This window comes from Halictus rubicundus, unplaced genomic scaffold, assembly GCF_050948215.1.
Source record: "Halictus rubicundus isolate RS-2024b unplaced genomic scaffold, iyHalRubi1_principal scaffold0045, whole genome shotgun sequence".
Lineage (NCBI taxonomy): Eukaryota > Metazoa > Arthropoda > Insecta > Hymenoptera > Halictidae > Halictus > Halictus rubicundus.
Genome location: NW_027488586.1, coordinates 312,017 through 327,010, shown reverse-complemented (window position 1 = coordinate 327,010; position 14,994 = coordinate 312,017). Strand labels below are relative to the sequence as shown.

At 44.9% G+C, this 14,994-nt stretch overlaps 1 protein-coding gene across 1 annotated transcript; it reads left to right on the top strand.

Annotated features, from left to right (window-relative positions):
- Positions 1–2: 2 nt before the first annotated feature.
- On the top strand, positions 3–14,033 carry LOC143363382 (uncharacterized). Its single transcript, XM_076803979.1, is given in 4 exon segments — positions 3–2,525; positions 3,348–3,759; positions 8,089–8,734; positions 13,874–14,033. Coding segments are annotated over 4 exon segments (3,648 nt in total). The 5' UTR covers positions 3–95.
- The last annotated feature ends 961 nt before the right edge of the window (positions 14,034–14,994 follow it).

Genomic DNA, 14,994 nt, shown 5'->3' with positions numbered 1-14,994 from the left:
TGAAAAGTATTTTGAGGAATAACGCATTAAGTGGCAAGTTAATTGAAAAGCTCCCTTCCTACAAGAGGAATAAAAAGTTGCAAGCAGTAGTAGAAATGCTTGTTCTGGATATAATGTCAATCTTAGGTAGATCAGAGAAGCATCTAGAAAACAATCTACTTTTTTTAGATGATAACACTCCTTTATTAACTGGAAAATGTTTGCGTAATCACTTAGCACACGATAATACCTTAGTTGATGTATTGTTATCTGATCCCTCGATAGCAGTTATCTTGAACGCTAAAAAACTTATTTCAGAAAATGTAATAAAAAATAAGAGAAAAATTGGCAAGTTGGTAAAAGATGATCCTTCCAAGTTGAAAGATAAATACGATCAAAACCTTATCACTATTACTAATCAGGAAGAAATGTTTGCTGCGTTGTAAGAAGGAAATCTTGAAGACTTAAAGAGTTATCTCAGAAAAGGAGCAGATATCAATGCTAGAAGTATTAACTCATCGACCACATTACATTTTGCTGCTCATGGACCTGGTCTCGAGGTTATAAAATTTATCATTGATCAAAAGTTAAGTGTCAATATTAAAGATGTACATGGTCAAAGTCCACTTCATATTGCTGCTGCACATGGAAGGAAAAATATTGTGGAATTTTTTATAGGAGAAACAGGTGTATATGTTGATGATCTAGATAATAGTGGAAAAACATCACTACATATTGCAGCTGGAAACGGTCACAAAGATGCTGTTGAAATTCTACTAAAAAATAATGCTAATACTAATACCAAAGATATAGCTGGTTACTCACCTTTACACTATGCAATAAAAAACAATCACATTGATGTTGCTAAGATTATGCTGGAAAAAGAAGCGAATGTTGACATCAACGAGACTATGGGTGGCTTTACGTCACTACATATAGCTGCAGAAAGTGGTTATCTAGGGCTAGTGAATTTTTTACTGAAAAATGGGGCAAATGTTAATGCAAGAAACAATAAGGAGGGAATGCCATTACATACAGCAGCACTAAATGGCCACCTAGAAGTAGTGAATGCTTTAATTCTCAAAGGAGCCGATGTTAACTCCAGAGTTATAGATGGTTGTACACCATTACACTATGCAATAGAAAACGGTCATGAAAAGACAGCTAATATTTTATTGAAGCATGCAGCTAATGTTAATGTTGTTGACAAAACCTATAATAATACATCTTTGCACTACGCAGCAAAAGATGGACATGAGAAAATTGTTAAGTCTTTACTGACAAATAAGGCAAATGCTAATATTGCCACTGTGGAAGGTATAACCCCACTACATTTTGCAGTGCAGAGTGGCTACTTAAAAATAGTTGTTGCTCTTCTCGAGCATGGTGTTAACATTCGCGCTAAAGATAAAAATGATGCTACACCATTACACTATGCAGCAGAGAGTGGTCATAAGGCAGTTGCTGAGCTTTTAATAAAAAATGGAGTAGAAATCAATGATAAAGCCAATAATAATCTAACACCATTACATGTAGCTGTTCGGAAAGGTCACAAAGATATTATTGAACTCCTAATAAGAAATAAAGCTGAAGTTAGAGCTCAAGACATTAAGGGTAGTACACCACTACATGCAGCTGCAATGAATGGTAGCAAAGATATTATTGATCTTCTAATAAAAAATAAAGCTGAAGTTGATGCTAGATCTAATGATGGCATGACGCCATTGCATGTAGCTGCTCTAAATGGACATAAAGACGCTATTGCTTTTCTAATAAAAAATAAAGCTGAAGTTGCTGCTAGATCTAATGATGGCATGACGCCATTGCATGTAGCTGCTCTAAGTGGACATAAAGACGCTATTGCTTTTCTAATTAAAAGTAAAGCTGAAGTCAATACTAGTGCTAATTATGGTATTACACCTTTACATGCGGCTATTGTAGGGGGTCACAAAGATATTGTGAACCTTTTAATAAAAAATGAAGCCAAAGTTAATGTGGAAGATGTTGCAGGTAGTACACCATTACATTTAGCTGTGGAAGGAGGTCATAAGGAAATCGTTGGGATTCTTGTAGCAAATAGAGCCAATGTTAATATTAAGAGTAACAACCTAACACCATTGCTATCTGCTATTAAGCATAACCACAAGGAGATCGTTGAAGTTCTTATAGAAAATGGAGCTAGTGTTAATGCAGAAAGTGGGGAACCTTTAGCAGTAGCAGTGCTCTGTGGTTATAGGGATATTATAGAGATTTTGCTAAAAAACAAGGCCCGTATTAATATGAAAGGTCCTGAAGATGCTACACCATTACATTTGGCTGCTAAAAGAGGCCACAAGGAGATAGTAAATGCTCTGATAGCAAGGGGAGCCAATGTTGATGCTATAACTATTGATAGTACAACACCATTATATCTTGCGGCACAAGAAGGCCATGAAGAAGTTGCTGAAATTTTGATAGCAAGCAGGGCTAACGTTAACGTTGTAAATTTTGAAGGTACTCCACTACATATAGCTGCAGGACAGGGCCATGTTAATGTTGTTGAAGTTGTAGCGGCTAGCGGGGCGCCGGAAGAGAAATCTTCAGCGCACCAGCACCAAGAAAGATTTATGGTTTGCACAGCATAAGACGCTATTTGTGAGAAAACGTCTTTAACGTTTTTGGCCACTTAGCGGACAGATGTGTCCTTGTAGTTCCTAGCGACGAACTCAATAGCGCAAGTGGACGCTATAAATTTTGGGTAGTCTAAGGGTCTCCAGCCTAGAGTGTCCCAGCGACGCGTGCCTGGTTTCTATCACCCGGGAAAGCTGGGCCCGTTGACGTAAGCCAGCAGTCACGTACCGCACTTAGCACGGGGCCCGGAAGACACCCCGCTGCATCACCAAAATTAGATTTTTAACAGAACGACACGCTCACCCTTCTCACGCACGAGAGGCGTGGAACGTGGGCGTGTTATGCAAAATGCACGGATTGGTGGAAGTTCCCCGCAAGGACTTCCACCAATCAGCCGACAAGCATTTTTGAAGATATAAGGCAGAGACTACCGACGCGAGACAGAAGTCACGAAGTCGAGACACAGCCGCGTAGCCGCCGAGTGACTTAGAGCTAGTCCGGTCGTTGCTAAGTTGCAATAACAGTTCAACCGCGAGTCGAAGCGAATCGCCGGTTTTAGTCGAACCACCCCGGACGCCCTCGCGACATCACTCTTTATTGTAAATAAACGACTCAGTCACGTACACCTGATTTGAACACTCATTCTAAGGCACCCGCCTTATATAACCCTGTTCCTTCATTGGTGACCCCGACGTGATCAGGGTGACTGAGTCGCATCACGCGCATTTTTTTTTTCTTTTCTCTCGAAGTGCGTGTAGTGCAGTGATATTGAAATGGAGACAACGACGCCAGAAGTCAGCAAGGTCGCCTTCAGGATCCCACCTTTCTGGCCTGAGCAACCCGAACTGTGGTTCCGCCAAATCGAGGCACAGTTCGCCCTAAACGGGATTACAGCTGACACGACAAAATTTTATTACATACTGTCTCAGCTCGAGCCCAAATACGCGGTGGAAGTGCAGGACATTTTTATAAACCCACCGGAGGCCAACAAGTATGGGACACTAAGGTCCGAACTTCTGAAGAGGCTGTCGGCGACCCAAGGAAAAAGGATCCGGCAGCTGCTGGAGCAGGAGGAAATAGGCGACCGAACCCCGTCGCAATTCTTACGCCATATGCGGAACCTCGCAGGTACCACAGTCAGCGACGAGTTCCTGCGGACCCTGTGGTCAGGTAGACTACCCAACGTGACCAGAGCCATCGTCTCGGCTCAGTCAGACCTGCCATTAAGCAAGCTAGCCGAGATAGCCGACCAGATCCACGCGGAGGTGCAGCCAGCCCAGGTAGCCAGCACGTCGGCCCCAACGCAGTCCGACCGCCTGGCAGAGCTCCTGATCGACCGATTGGAGAAACTGGAGCTTCGAATCGCCGAAACATCCCGACCTTGCACTCACAAGGGAAGCAGGACGCCCAGACGGAGTCGGTCTTCGTCCAGGTCATCGCGTAAGACGGAGAACGTCTGCTGGTATCACCAGAGGTTTGGGAAGGAGTCCACCAAATGCCGCCAGCCGTGTTCGTATGCGGGAAACGAGTCCCTCCGACACTGACCGCGGCAGCCAGTGACGGAACATCCACCTGCCGCCTCTTCGTCACGGACAAAGTGACGAAGACCGAATACCTCGTCGACACTGGCTCGGACCTTTGTGTGTATCCACGCACACTCGTCAAAGGCCGAGTCAGCAAGACGTCATACGAGATGGTTGCGGCAAACGGATCGACGATCGGCACCTACGGCATCCGCGTGATGGACCTCAACCTGGGACTACGGAGGGCCTTCCAGTGGAGGTTCATCATCGCCGACGTGGGAAAACCCATCATTGGCGCCGACTTCCTCACGCGCTACGGCCTACTGGTGGACCTCAGGCGACGACGCCTGATCGACCAGACGACATCACGGACGACAACGGGACGCACCGTCGTGGGTTTCACGGACTCCATCCGGACCATCGCGGGGAACTCACGCTACCACCAGCTGCTAGCCCAGTTTCCCGACGTGACCCGACCCACAGCGACTCCTAGGCAAGTCAAACACGATGTTGTACATCATATTGTAACGACTCCCGGCACCCCCGCGTATTGTAAGACCCGCCGATTGTCCACCGATATGTACAAGGTCGCTCGCGCAGAGTTCGAGGAACTGTTATCTCGGGGTCACATCCGTCCTTCTAAAAGCCAGTGGGCTTCTGCCCTACACATGGTGCAGAAGAAGGACAACGGATGGCGGCCCTGCGGCGATTACAGGACCTTAAACGCTCGCACGATCCCCGACCGGTATCCCATACCACATATCGAGGACTTCGCGCGAACATTAGCAGGGAAGACAGTGTTTACTACGTTAGACCTGGTCCGCGCGTACCACCAGATACCGGTAAACCCTCGCGATATTCCGAAGACCGCGGTAACGACGCCGTTCGGGTTGTACGAGTACACCGTCATGCCGTTCGGTTTGCGCAACGCGGCGCAGACGTTTCAACGCTTCATCGACACCGTCTTGCGCGGTTTCGATTTTTGCTATGCGTATCTAGACGATATTCTAGTAGCGTCAGTCGATGAAGACGAGCATATGGAACATCTGCGTCAACTCCTCGAGAGGCTTAACGAGTACGGGGTCATCGTAAACCCGAGCAAATGCGTATTCGCCGCTACCGAAGTCAAGTTTCTCGGGTATATTGTGAACGGCAACGGCACGAGGCCTCTACCTGAAAAAGTAAAGGCCATAAACGAATTTCCGAAACCAGAGACCGCGAAACAGCTCCGTAGGTTCCTCGGTATGTTAAACTTTTATAGACGGTTCATACCTAACGCCGCGGCGGTACAAACACCGCTTCACCACCTGCTCAGCGGTCGGACGGCGAAAGGCAACGCCCCGATCCAATGGTCAGGTGAAGCGGAAACAGCGTTTCAAGCATCCAAAGATGCACTTGCCAACGCTACGCTACTAACGCATCCATCGAGTCGTTCGCAACTCGCGATTATGGTGGATGCGTCGGATTTCGCGATCGGAGCAACGCTGCAACAGCGACAAGGAAATTCGTGGAGGCCACTAGCCTTCCACACGAAATCCATGTCGCCCGCACAGCGTAACTACAGCGCATACGATCGCGAACTTCTAGCGATATATACAGCGGTTAAGAAATTCCGACATATGGTCGAAGGTCGTTCGTTCACGATATACACCGATCATAAACCTCTGACTTTCGCGTTCAACCAGAGATCCGACAAATGTTCCCCTCGACAGTTTCGGTATCTGGATTACGTAGGCCAGTTCACCACTGACATTCGGCACATCAGCGGCAAAGATAATGAGGTGGCGGACGCACTATCGCGAATCGAATCCATCGCGTCGACTATAGACTACGCGGAATTAGCTCGTTCGCAAGAAAACGACAAAGAAGTCGACAAGTTCTTAACCGCGTCCGACACCTCATTAACGCTCAAGCGCGTCAAATTAATCGACAGCGACGTCGAAGTCTATTGCGACGTGTCAACGAATGTCGCGCGCCCATTCGTAACAGCACCGTTTCGCCGACACGCGTTCTCAGCTGTCCATAACTGCGCCCATCCAGGTATCAAGGCCACCGCGAAACTCTGCAAACAGAGATTTGTTTGGCCGTCGATAGAACGCGACTGTCGCGCTTGGGCTCGCAGTTGTACCGAATGTCAGCGCGCTAAAACGAGTAGACATGTCTTCAGCCCGATATCGGAATTCAAAGCGCCGTCCGCCAGATTCGAGCACATCCATCTCGATTTGGTGGGCCCGCTACCGATATCAGACGGCAAAAGATACTGCCTCACATGCGTCGATCGCTTCACGCGTTGGCCCGAAGCCTTTCCGATCGCCAATATCGAGGCAGAAACGGTAGCGAAAGAGTTTGTCGCCGGATGGGTGGCTAGATTCGGTACCCCCATCCGGATCACAACGGACCAGGGTAGGCAGTTCGAATCGCAGTTGTTCAAACACCTGAGCAATTTATTAGGCGCGAAGCATATTCGAACTGCAGCCTATCATCCGGCGGCAAACGGCATGGTCGAGCGCTTCCATAGACAGCTCAAAGCTGCCATAAAGTGCCACGGCACGCAACGTTGGACCGATGCGTTGCCCGTAGTACTTTTAGGTATTAGGGCAGCGTATCGGGACGACCTGCTGGCATCAACGGCAGAGCTCGTCTATGGCGAGAGCGTTCGGCTACCTGCCGAATTTTTTACCAACACGGCGAGCAACGAAGACCCCGCGAGCATGGTGAGGCAGTTACGCGAACACTTCCGCGACGTTCGCCCGGTGCCGGGATCGCGTCATGGTGGCAACAAAGTGTTTGTCTACAAAGACCTAGCGACCGCCTCCCACGTGTACCTTCGTACCGACGCAACGCGGACCCCATTGCAAAACGCGTACGAAGGACCTTTCCCAGTTATTTCGCGTAACGGGAAGAATTTCAAGATTCGAGTGCGCGGAAAAGACACAACGGTAACCATTGACCGCCTTAAACCCGCGTACACGGTAAACGGTGACGAGACCGTACGATACAAAGACTCGCAACCGACGACCGAGCCGACCCCCGCGCAGGTACCTGCCCACACGCGCTCAGGTAGACGCGTTAGATTTCCTGACTACCTGCAGGTCGGAACGTGAGACAACCTTGCCACGTTGTATATATATTGTACATTTTGTAAATAGCCAGCTACAATAAGAATAGGTATAGATTACCCGGTAATTAGGATTAAGTTAGGATAGCGTTAGCACTGGTAAGGGGGTGATGTAGCGGCTAGCGGGGCGCCGGAAGAGAAATCTTCAGCGCACCAGCACCAAGAAAGATTTATGGTTTGCACAGCATAAGACGCTATTTGTGAGAAAACGTCTTTAACGTTTTTGGCCACTTAGCGGACAGATGTGTCCTTGTAGTTCCTAGCGACGAACTCAATAGCGCAAGTGGACGCCATAAATTTTGGGTAGTCTAAGGGTCTCCAGCCTAGAGTGTCCCAGCGACGCGTGCCTGGTTTCTATCACCCGGGAAAGCTGGGCCCGTTGACGTAAGCCAGCAGTCACGTACCGCACTTAGCACGGGGCCCGGAAGACACCCCGCTGCATCACCAAAATTAGATTTTTAACAGAACGACACGCTCACCCTTCTCACGCACGAGAGGCGTGGAACGTGGGCGTGTTATGCAAAATGCACGGATTGGTGGAAGTTCCCCGCAAGGACTTCCACCAATCAGCCGACAAGCATTTTTGAAGATATAAGGCAGAGACTACCGACGCGAGACAGAAGTCACGAAGTCGAGACACAGCCGCGTAGCCGCCGAGTGACTTAGAGCTAGTCCGGTCGTTGCTAAGTTGCAATAACAGTTCAACCGCGAGTCGAAGCGAATCGCCGGTTTTAGTCGAACCACCCCGGACGCCCTCGCGACATCACTCTTTATTGTAAATAAACGACTCAGTCACGTACACCTGATTTGAACACTCATTCTAAGGCACCCGCCTTATATAACCCTGTTCCTTCAAAGTCCTATTAAGTAATGGAGCAAAATTTACTGTTAAGGACAATAAGAGCAGAACACCTTTAGAATTAGCAGTTGCACATGGTCATTTGCAAGTGGTGAAAATGTTACTGCAATATAAAAAAGTAGATATGAACGCTAAAGGCAACGATGATTGGACGATACTACACATTGCTTCACAAGAAAGTAATTTAGAAATGGTAAAATGTCTAGTAGATGAAGGGGCTAATATTAATGTTAAAAATGCCTCTGGATCAAAGCCTATACATATTGCAGCCAGAGAAGGGTACAAAGACACTGTAAAGTTTTTCCTTAGCAAGGGGTTAAGTGTTAATGAGCTTGGTACAGCTAACCAGACAGTACTGCACTATGCTGTAATGAAAGGTCAGCTAGAAGTTGTAAAATACTTGATAGCACAAGGTGCTGACGTTAATGCTAAAGATACTAATGGCTTAACCCCTATGCATATTGCTGCTAACTTTGGTTATAAAGACGTTATTGAAGTTTTATTAAAAAATGGCGCAATTTATAATTCTGTTGACAAGTGTTTCGTATCTTTCCCTGCTTGGAAAGATTCGCTGGAAACTAAAAGGAATGCAACTAAACTCGCGAGGAAATTTAACGGATTGTGTATGAGAGTGTATTTGGAATGGTATGAAAGTATGCTGAGTGAAAGTGGAGAAAGCGGACTGTATGAATGAATTGAATGGAAGGCGGATTTGCAAATAAATTAACTGTATTTTCACACTGTAAGGTTTCAGTTTGTCACAAAGGTTGAAAATTATAATAAATGACTGATAAGCAAACGATCTCGAAAACTTTCTCTTCTTACGTAATCGCACAGCTGACTCGGATTTCAGAAAGAGAGCGAGTAACGGTTCTCTCTCGGTTTTATTACTTCGATCCTTCGGGAAGTTCGTCACGCGCAGATGTTTCCGGTTTTTCGTCGAGAACATTCCAGAAGAATCGAGCCTGTTTTCCGCGAATCACGCTTGAGGGTTTTGCCCGCGCGAGCCTCGATAACAGACGCTGTTTGTCGGTGTTCTCGCGCGTGTTGCGGGACATTCTGTGATTGGCAGTCGCGCGGTTGAGCACGGTGAGGCGTTATGGCGTCCGCGCGCCAATCTCAAACAACAAGCTTTGTAGAAGACCTATAGAAATGACTAACAACAAAGATGTTATCAATTTATTAGCATCAACTGAAAAATTATTTGAATCTGTAAAACGTAATAGCTCTTCAGAGGTTGAGAATGACATTAGAGCAGGAGCATTTGCAACGAGACGTATGTGTCCCAGCCCGAGCGCGGACCAATCGGCGCATACCGAAGATTCGCGAACGAGCGCACGAGGTCCGCGTTCGGGCTATAAAGATCGCGACGGAACCAGCCGAAGCCGGAGTTGGTCTGGAGCAGCTCTCGGGTGAACACCCGGGCCCAGATCCTCTCGCAGCCGCGCCAAATCGTGCTAGCCGCGGTATACCATCGGGCGAACACGACGAGGCGCTGGAATCGGCAGAACGTAAGTGGGTTTACGTCCCCTACGCGAAACCGCGACCAGGATTCTGGGAGGCAGTCGATCACCGGCCTGCTCTTGTCAGAGCACCGAGGATACGACACTCCGGACCGTCATCCCTACCACCCGGACCTGTTCCCGCGTCCCGCTCTCCCCCAGGGGGTGCAAGCTGCCGTGTTATAAAAGTGACCAGTATTTTAGCGCTCTCTAGTGCTCGGGGCCCGAACTAATAACAGTATATATATGTAGATACAAACGCTACTCACTCACACACAGATACTCGCGTGACTCACACAACTCTATTGTAGCTATATGTACTTTCATGTACACGCGTACAATTAATCTTTTAAGTGGAAAGGGTAGAAATTTATACAGCTTGAAATATATAAAAATAAATATTTATTATAAATCCATTTATTTTCTTCTACAATGTTTCTTATAATAGGTACGCGCTATCTCTGTTGAAGTATTATCACGGGGTTCACTGGGCATACGAAACCCGGCATTGAGAGGTGCCAACCTCATGTTACTGGTCTTTCCTTTGGGTTGGCATGCCTACTGAACAACACCGGCTTGGGTGTGCTTTCTATTGTCTATTCTTTTTGTTCATGCTCAACGCACGTTTTGTAAAACCTTTCTCTCTTCTTTATTATTAAAACTGTTTATACAATTATTCCTTGACGCTTTATTTCCGCAACAATCATAACAACAATCTCAAACAAAGGTGATTCCGTTTGTTGAATATTTTTCAACTTTCCGGTTAATATATTATTGACATGTTTCATGTACATATTGAAAATGTAATTAAATATATTTTGGAAAATATTGTATTGTAATGTAGTGGCATGCTCGGTATGTGTTGTGTTGAAACTTACATTTTCTTGTAAATATTTTATAGCTTTTTCTTTAATATTAGTTTCACAAATATGATTCATCATGATTGAATGACAGATATCAATTAAGAAGGCACTATCGAATAATTTTTTCAATTCCGAAACTCGGAACAATAGTTTGCAGTCTTCGCAGTCAGACTTCAAGTTCTTTGCAACAGCAGCTAATATGTCTGTTACATGTTTGTCATCTACACTATTTAAAAATATGTTTAAATTAGTAAAAGCATGTGTAACTTCCACATGTTTTCTTCTTGCCATTTCAATAATGTGCTTTGTATGTACAAAATATTGTGAGCAATCATCTTCACAATTCGCTTTATTCGATATCCTCCGACCAAAATTATTAATAAAAATACTTTTGTTTACATTTCTCACTCCGTGGCTACGGACTACACTAAAAAAGTTTTCTAATGGGTCCTGATTAAAATTTCTGCCAGCAAAATTAATTCCTACATCCTTTAATTTATAATTTAATTTAATAATATTTTTTAGAGTGAATATCCAGTTTTTTAATACAACAGGATGCGTTTTATCCATCGGTTTATTTTTTATAAATTTCATGGATGAAATTATTTTAATTGCTTTGTGCCAAATGTTCATGTTAGTGGAATATGTACTGCTATTGGAGTTTTTACTGTAAAAATTATTGAGACTGTCGAATAAATTATTAAAAACCGTAACAAATCTGCTGTATGGGTTGCATCTGGTGGTAATACTGTACTGTCATCTCCCTGAATGTGTTTGTAATTACAATAAAAATGAATTATTTTAGCAAATGTTAAGCTGAAAACTTGACTACAATACGCTACTTTCATTTTTTTAATTTGTCCCTTCTTTACATGCTGGTCTGTAATTTTATTCAAAAGACGATTGGGTCCATTAGTTTTATCTATTTCATATGTCCTGTCAATGTGTTCCCACTTTGCAGTTAATTGATGAACGCCATCGAGCGAGAATTGTAAATCTTTTGTTAGCAAATTGTTACGTATGCATTTCATTAGATGAGGGACATCGAATAAAGGAAATATTTCTTGATTATTAATATGAATTGTTTGCTCTTGTGAATTTTCTACCAATGCATCTATGGCTTTCACATTATTTGAATTTTGGTCACAAACAGAACTAATTACATAAAGACCAATATTTTTTGCTGCTATTACAATTTGTTTGAACATGTCTGTGACATCTAAATATGTGCTGCTGCTATTACTGTATGTATATGCGACAGTTTGCTTCCAAGGCTTTCGACCACATACGCCTTTCAGCATCCATACTGTCGCATGGTCTGCAAATTGTAAATTGCCCTGCCTGTCAATATACACACCTTCTACATTATCAGTTATTGCATTGTAATGCACACCTACAGATAATTGCATCTCATCAAAAATGAGTACGCAATATTTTTCTTGAGCTGAGAAAGATGTAATATTTTTTGCAATGGCTTCAAAAACACTACTGCATATTCCTGGACTAATGTCCAGCTGGGTAATTAATTTCTTCAACGTTACCGTCGAGGGCAATAATAGCAAATTTTGAAAAAATCTATAATTCTTCGGGCTCTTCTTCCAAATAGCTAAAGCTATTGTTTTTTCCCGCAACGTAAAAGTTCTTTTACATTGTTTCCTACTTACATTTCTGTGATAGCATGAAAATAGATTTTTGACATGCTCCGGCACACTTTTCCAGAAATTGTGGGTTATCAAATTTTCTGCAATTTCTAGCCTCTTCTTATATTTTAGCTTCTGTATTTTGCATTGTCTAAACTTCCTCTGAATGTCCACCATTACCTGGTAACTTTTATGGTTTTCCTTGGATAGCTGGCTGACAGTTGTTGTATTGAATACTTTCAAAATAGACACTAAAAAATATAATATAATTATTGTGTGTTTGTGCTATTTAAATTATGTTACCAAAGACAAACGCCGCATTCACTCCGTTTGTGCATGCATTTAGTAAAGTACAATTCCGAAAATTTTACCATAATTGCACACAGAACTTAATAGAAATGAATAAAAGTAAGAAAAGTTGGGAATTCAAGCATTAAGTATGAAATATTTTACCATAATCGCACACAGAACTTAATAGAAATGAATAAAAGTAAGAAAAGTTGGGAATTTAAGCATTAAGTATGAAATATGAAGCTTAAATTATACAAGCATCTATCATGCTGCAGTTGCGCACACAACACCTCTGTACACAAGAATTCTTACTGTGTTTCTTAAGGGATTCTTTTCCTTCAGTTATTGCCTCATTGAAATGCAGCAGTTGAAATGTTCTTGAATAAGAAAATACTATAATATTTTGTAGTTTTCATATTCGTTTATAAAATACTAGTTTTTGAAATAATATAATTACCTTTTCTCCGTTTCTTTGTTGATAATACACTTCCTTGATTCTCATCCCTGGAACGCTTTATGTTTCTATGCATCTGAACATCTAATAAAAATTTTTTGTTACTATAAAGCTTAATACAAATTGGAATAAACAATAAGAACAGATTGTTCCTACTAACCTTCAGTAATATTGATACTTCCGCTCGTTGAAGGTTGATCAATGGCTCTGCTTTCATCATGATCACCTCCCGTTTCGATACATGAAAAATGATCCAGCGGAACTTCAATAGGATCTGCGAATATAAAGACAAGATATATTATCGCACATGTTTATACCATTATTTCTTAACTATATTTATTTATAAATAAATAATATATAAATACCTGGTAAACATAAAGTTGGTACAGCAGACAGAGAGAGGCCTCGCCCCCCAATATATTTGGCCTCAAAGTGTAAATTGCATACTGCCCGCTGCAAAAGTAGTTTCTCGGGCAAATGCAATAATTTTTTGTTCCCAGTCGCAGAGAGCCACTTAGAAATCCTTTTATCATATTTCCTGTCCGAAGGAAATTTGTATAAACGGCTATAATTGCCGGGGCAATTAAGTACAACGCACAATTTAGCAACCATAGCTACTCTTTCACTTGGACCAACTTCGACTCGCTTTGAACAATTCCAGTGAATTACAGTATGGATGCTACAGGACTGTACAGGACGCTTGGACGCTAGGTTAGCGTCGGTTAGCGTTAGCGTCAGTCAGAGCAAAGCAAGCGTTCTGCGCATGTGCCCCCATCACGTGATGGGGAACACCAACGCCGCCTAGTGCTCGGGGCCAGCAACTTAGTGGTTAAATTATTTGCATTTCAGCTTATGCCCCCTGGTGGCCATGCACACGAAAAGCGCGATGTAGGATTTCCGCGAGGTAATACCGCGACCGGCGGAGGCGCGAACATTGAAGGGACCGGCGTAGTCGACACCGCAATGAGCAAAACAGCGGGTCGGAGGGGAGACTCGCGAAACAGGTAAATTTCCCATTAATTGTTCGGGAACAGCGGCTTTCTCCCGAACACAGGTGATGCAGCGGTGAATCACCTGTTTGACGAGGCTTCGAGCGCGAAGGAGCCAATAGTCCTGACGAAGGGTGAGGAGAGTGAGTTGCACACCACCGTGCAAAGTCCGAAAGTGAGCCTGCTCGACGAGAAGTGTCACTAAACGATGAGGAGCGAGTACGATTGGATGTTTTATCCTTTGAGGGAGAGGAGCGTGATGCAATCGTCCTCCTACCCGAATGATGCCGTCAGAATCAATGAACGCGTTGAGCGAACGAAGTGGGCTTTTGGTGGAGAGGGGCAAACCTCGGATGAGAGCGCGGATCTCATCGGAGAACGCGACGGATTGGAGATGCTTTATCCAGAAGCGTCTGGCAGAGGAAATGTGGTCCGCAGTGAGCGCGCGCTCTGATGCTTGTCCCGAAGGGTGGGAGCGATCTCTGCGACAGTATCGGGTAAAACGCAGAACGTAGGCTGTAACCCGAAGCAGTTTGGACCAGCTCGAAAACCGAGAGGCTAAGTCCCATTCGGGAAGAGGGGTTTCCGAGCAGTGGAGTGATACTTTAACCTCTGGTGGGTCAGTGTCCTCGTGAAGGAGCACTTGAGGCGGCCAGGTGGAGGCGTCGTGGTGCAACCAGACAGGGCCTTGCCACCAGAGGGGGAAATTCAGAAGGTCGTCGCTGAGAAGACCGCGCGAGCCGCAGTCAGCGGGATTATCCACGGTCGTCACATGCCTCCAACTAGCGTGCGGCAAGCGAGCTTGTATATCGGCAACGCGGTGCGCGACAAAGGTCTTCCACCGAGAGGGGTGCGATTGGAGCCACGTGAGGACGACCGTTGAATCGGTCCAGCAGAAACAAGGAATGTCCCGATTGTCGAAGGAGGAGAGCACGAAGGTCACGAGGCGGGAAAGCAGTACCGCAGCCTGCAGCTCAAGTCGAGGTATGGTCACAGGGGTGAGAGGCGCGACCTTGGACTTGCCGGCGAGCAATGAGACGGTAACGCGACCATCGGCTGAAATGCAGCGAGCATAGACGACGGCAGCGTAAGCGACCGTCGACGCGTCCGCGAAGCCATGGATCTCCATGTGAGAATCGGGAGGAGAATGACCGGTCCAACGCGAG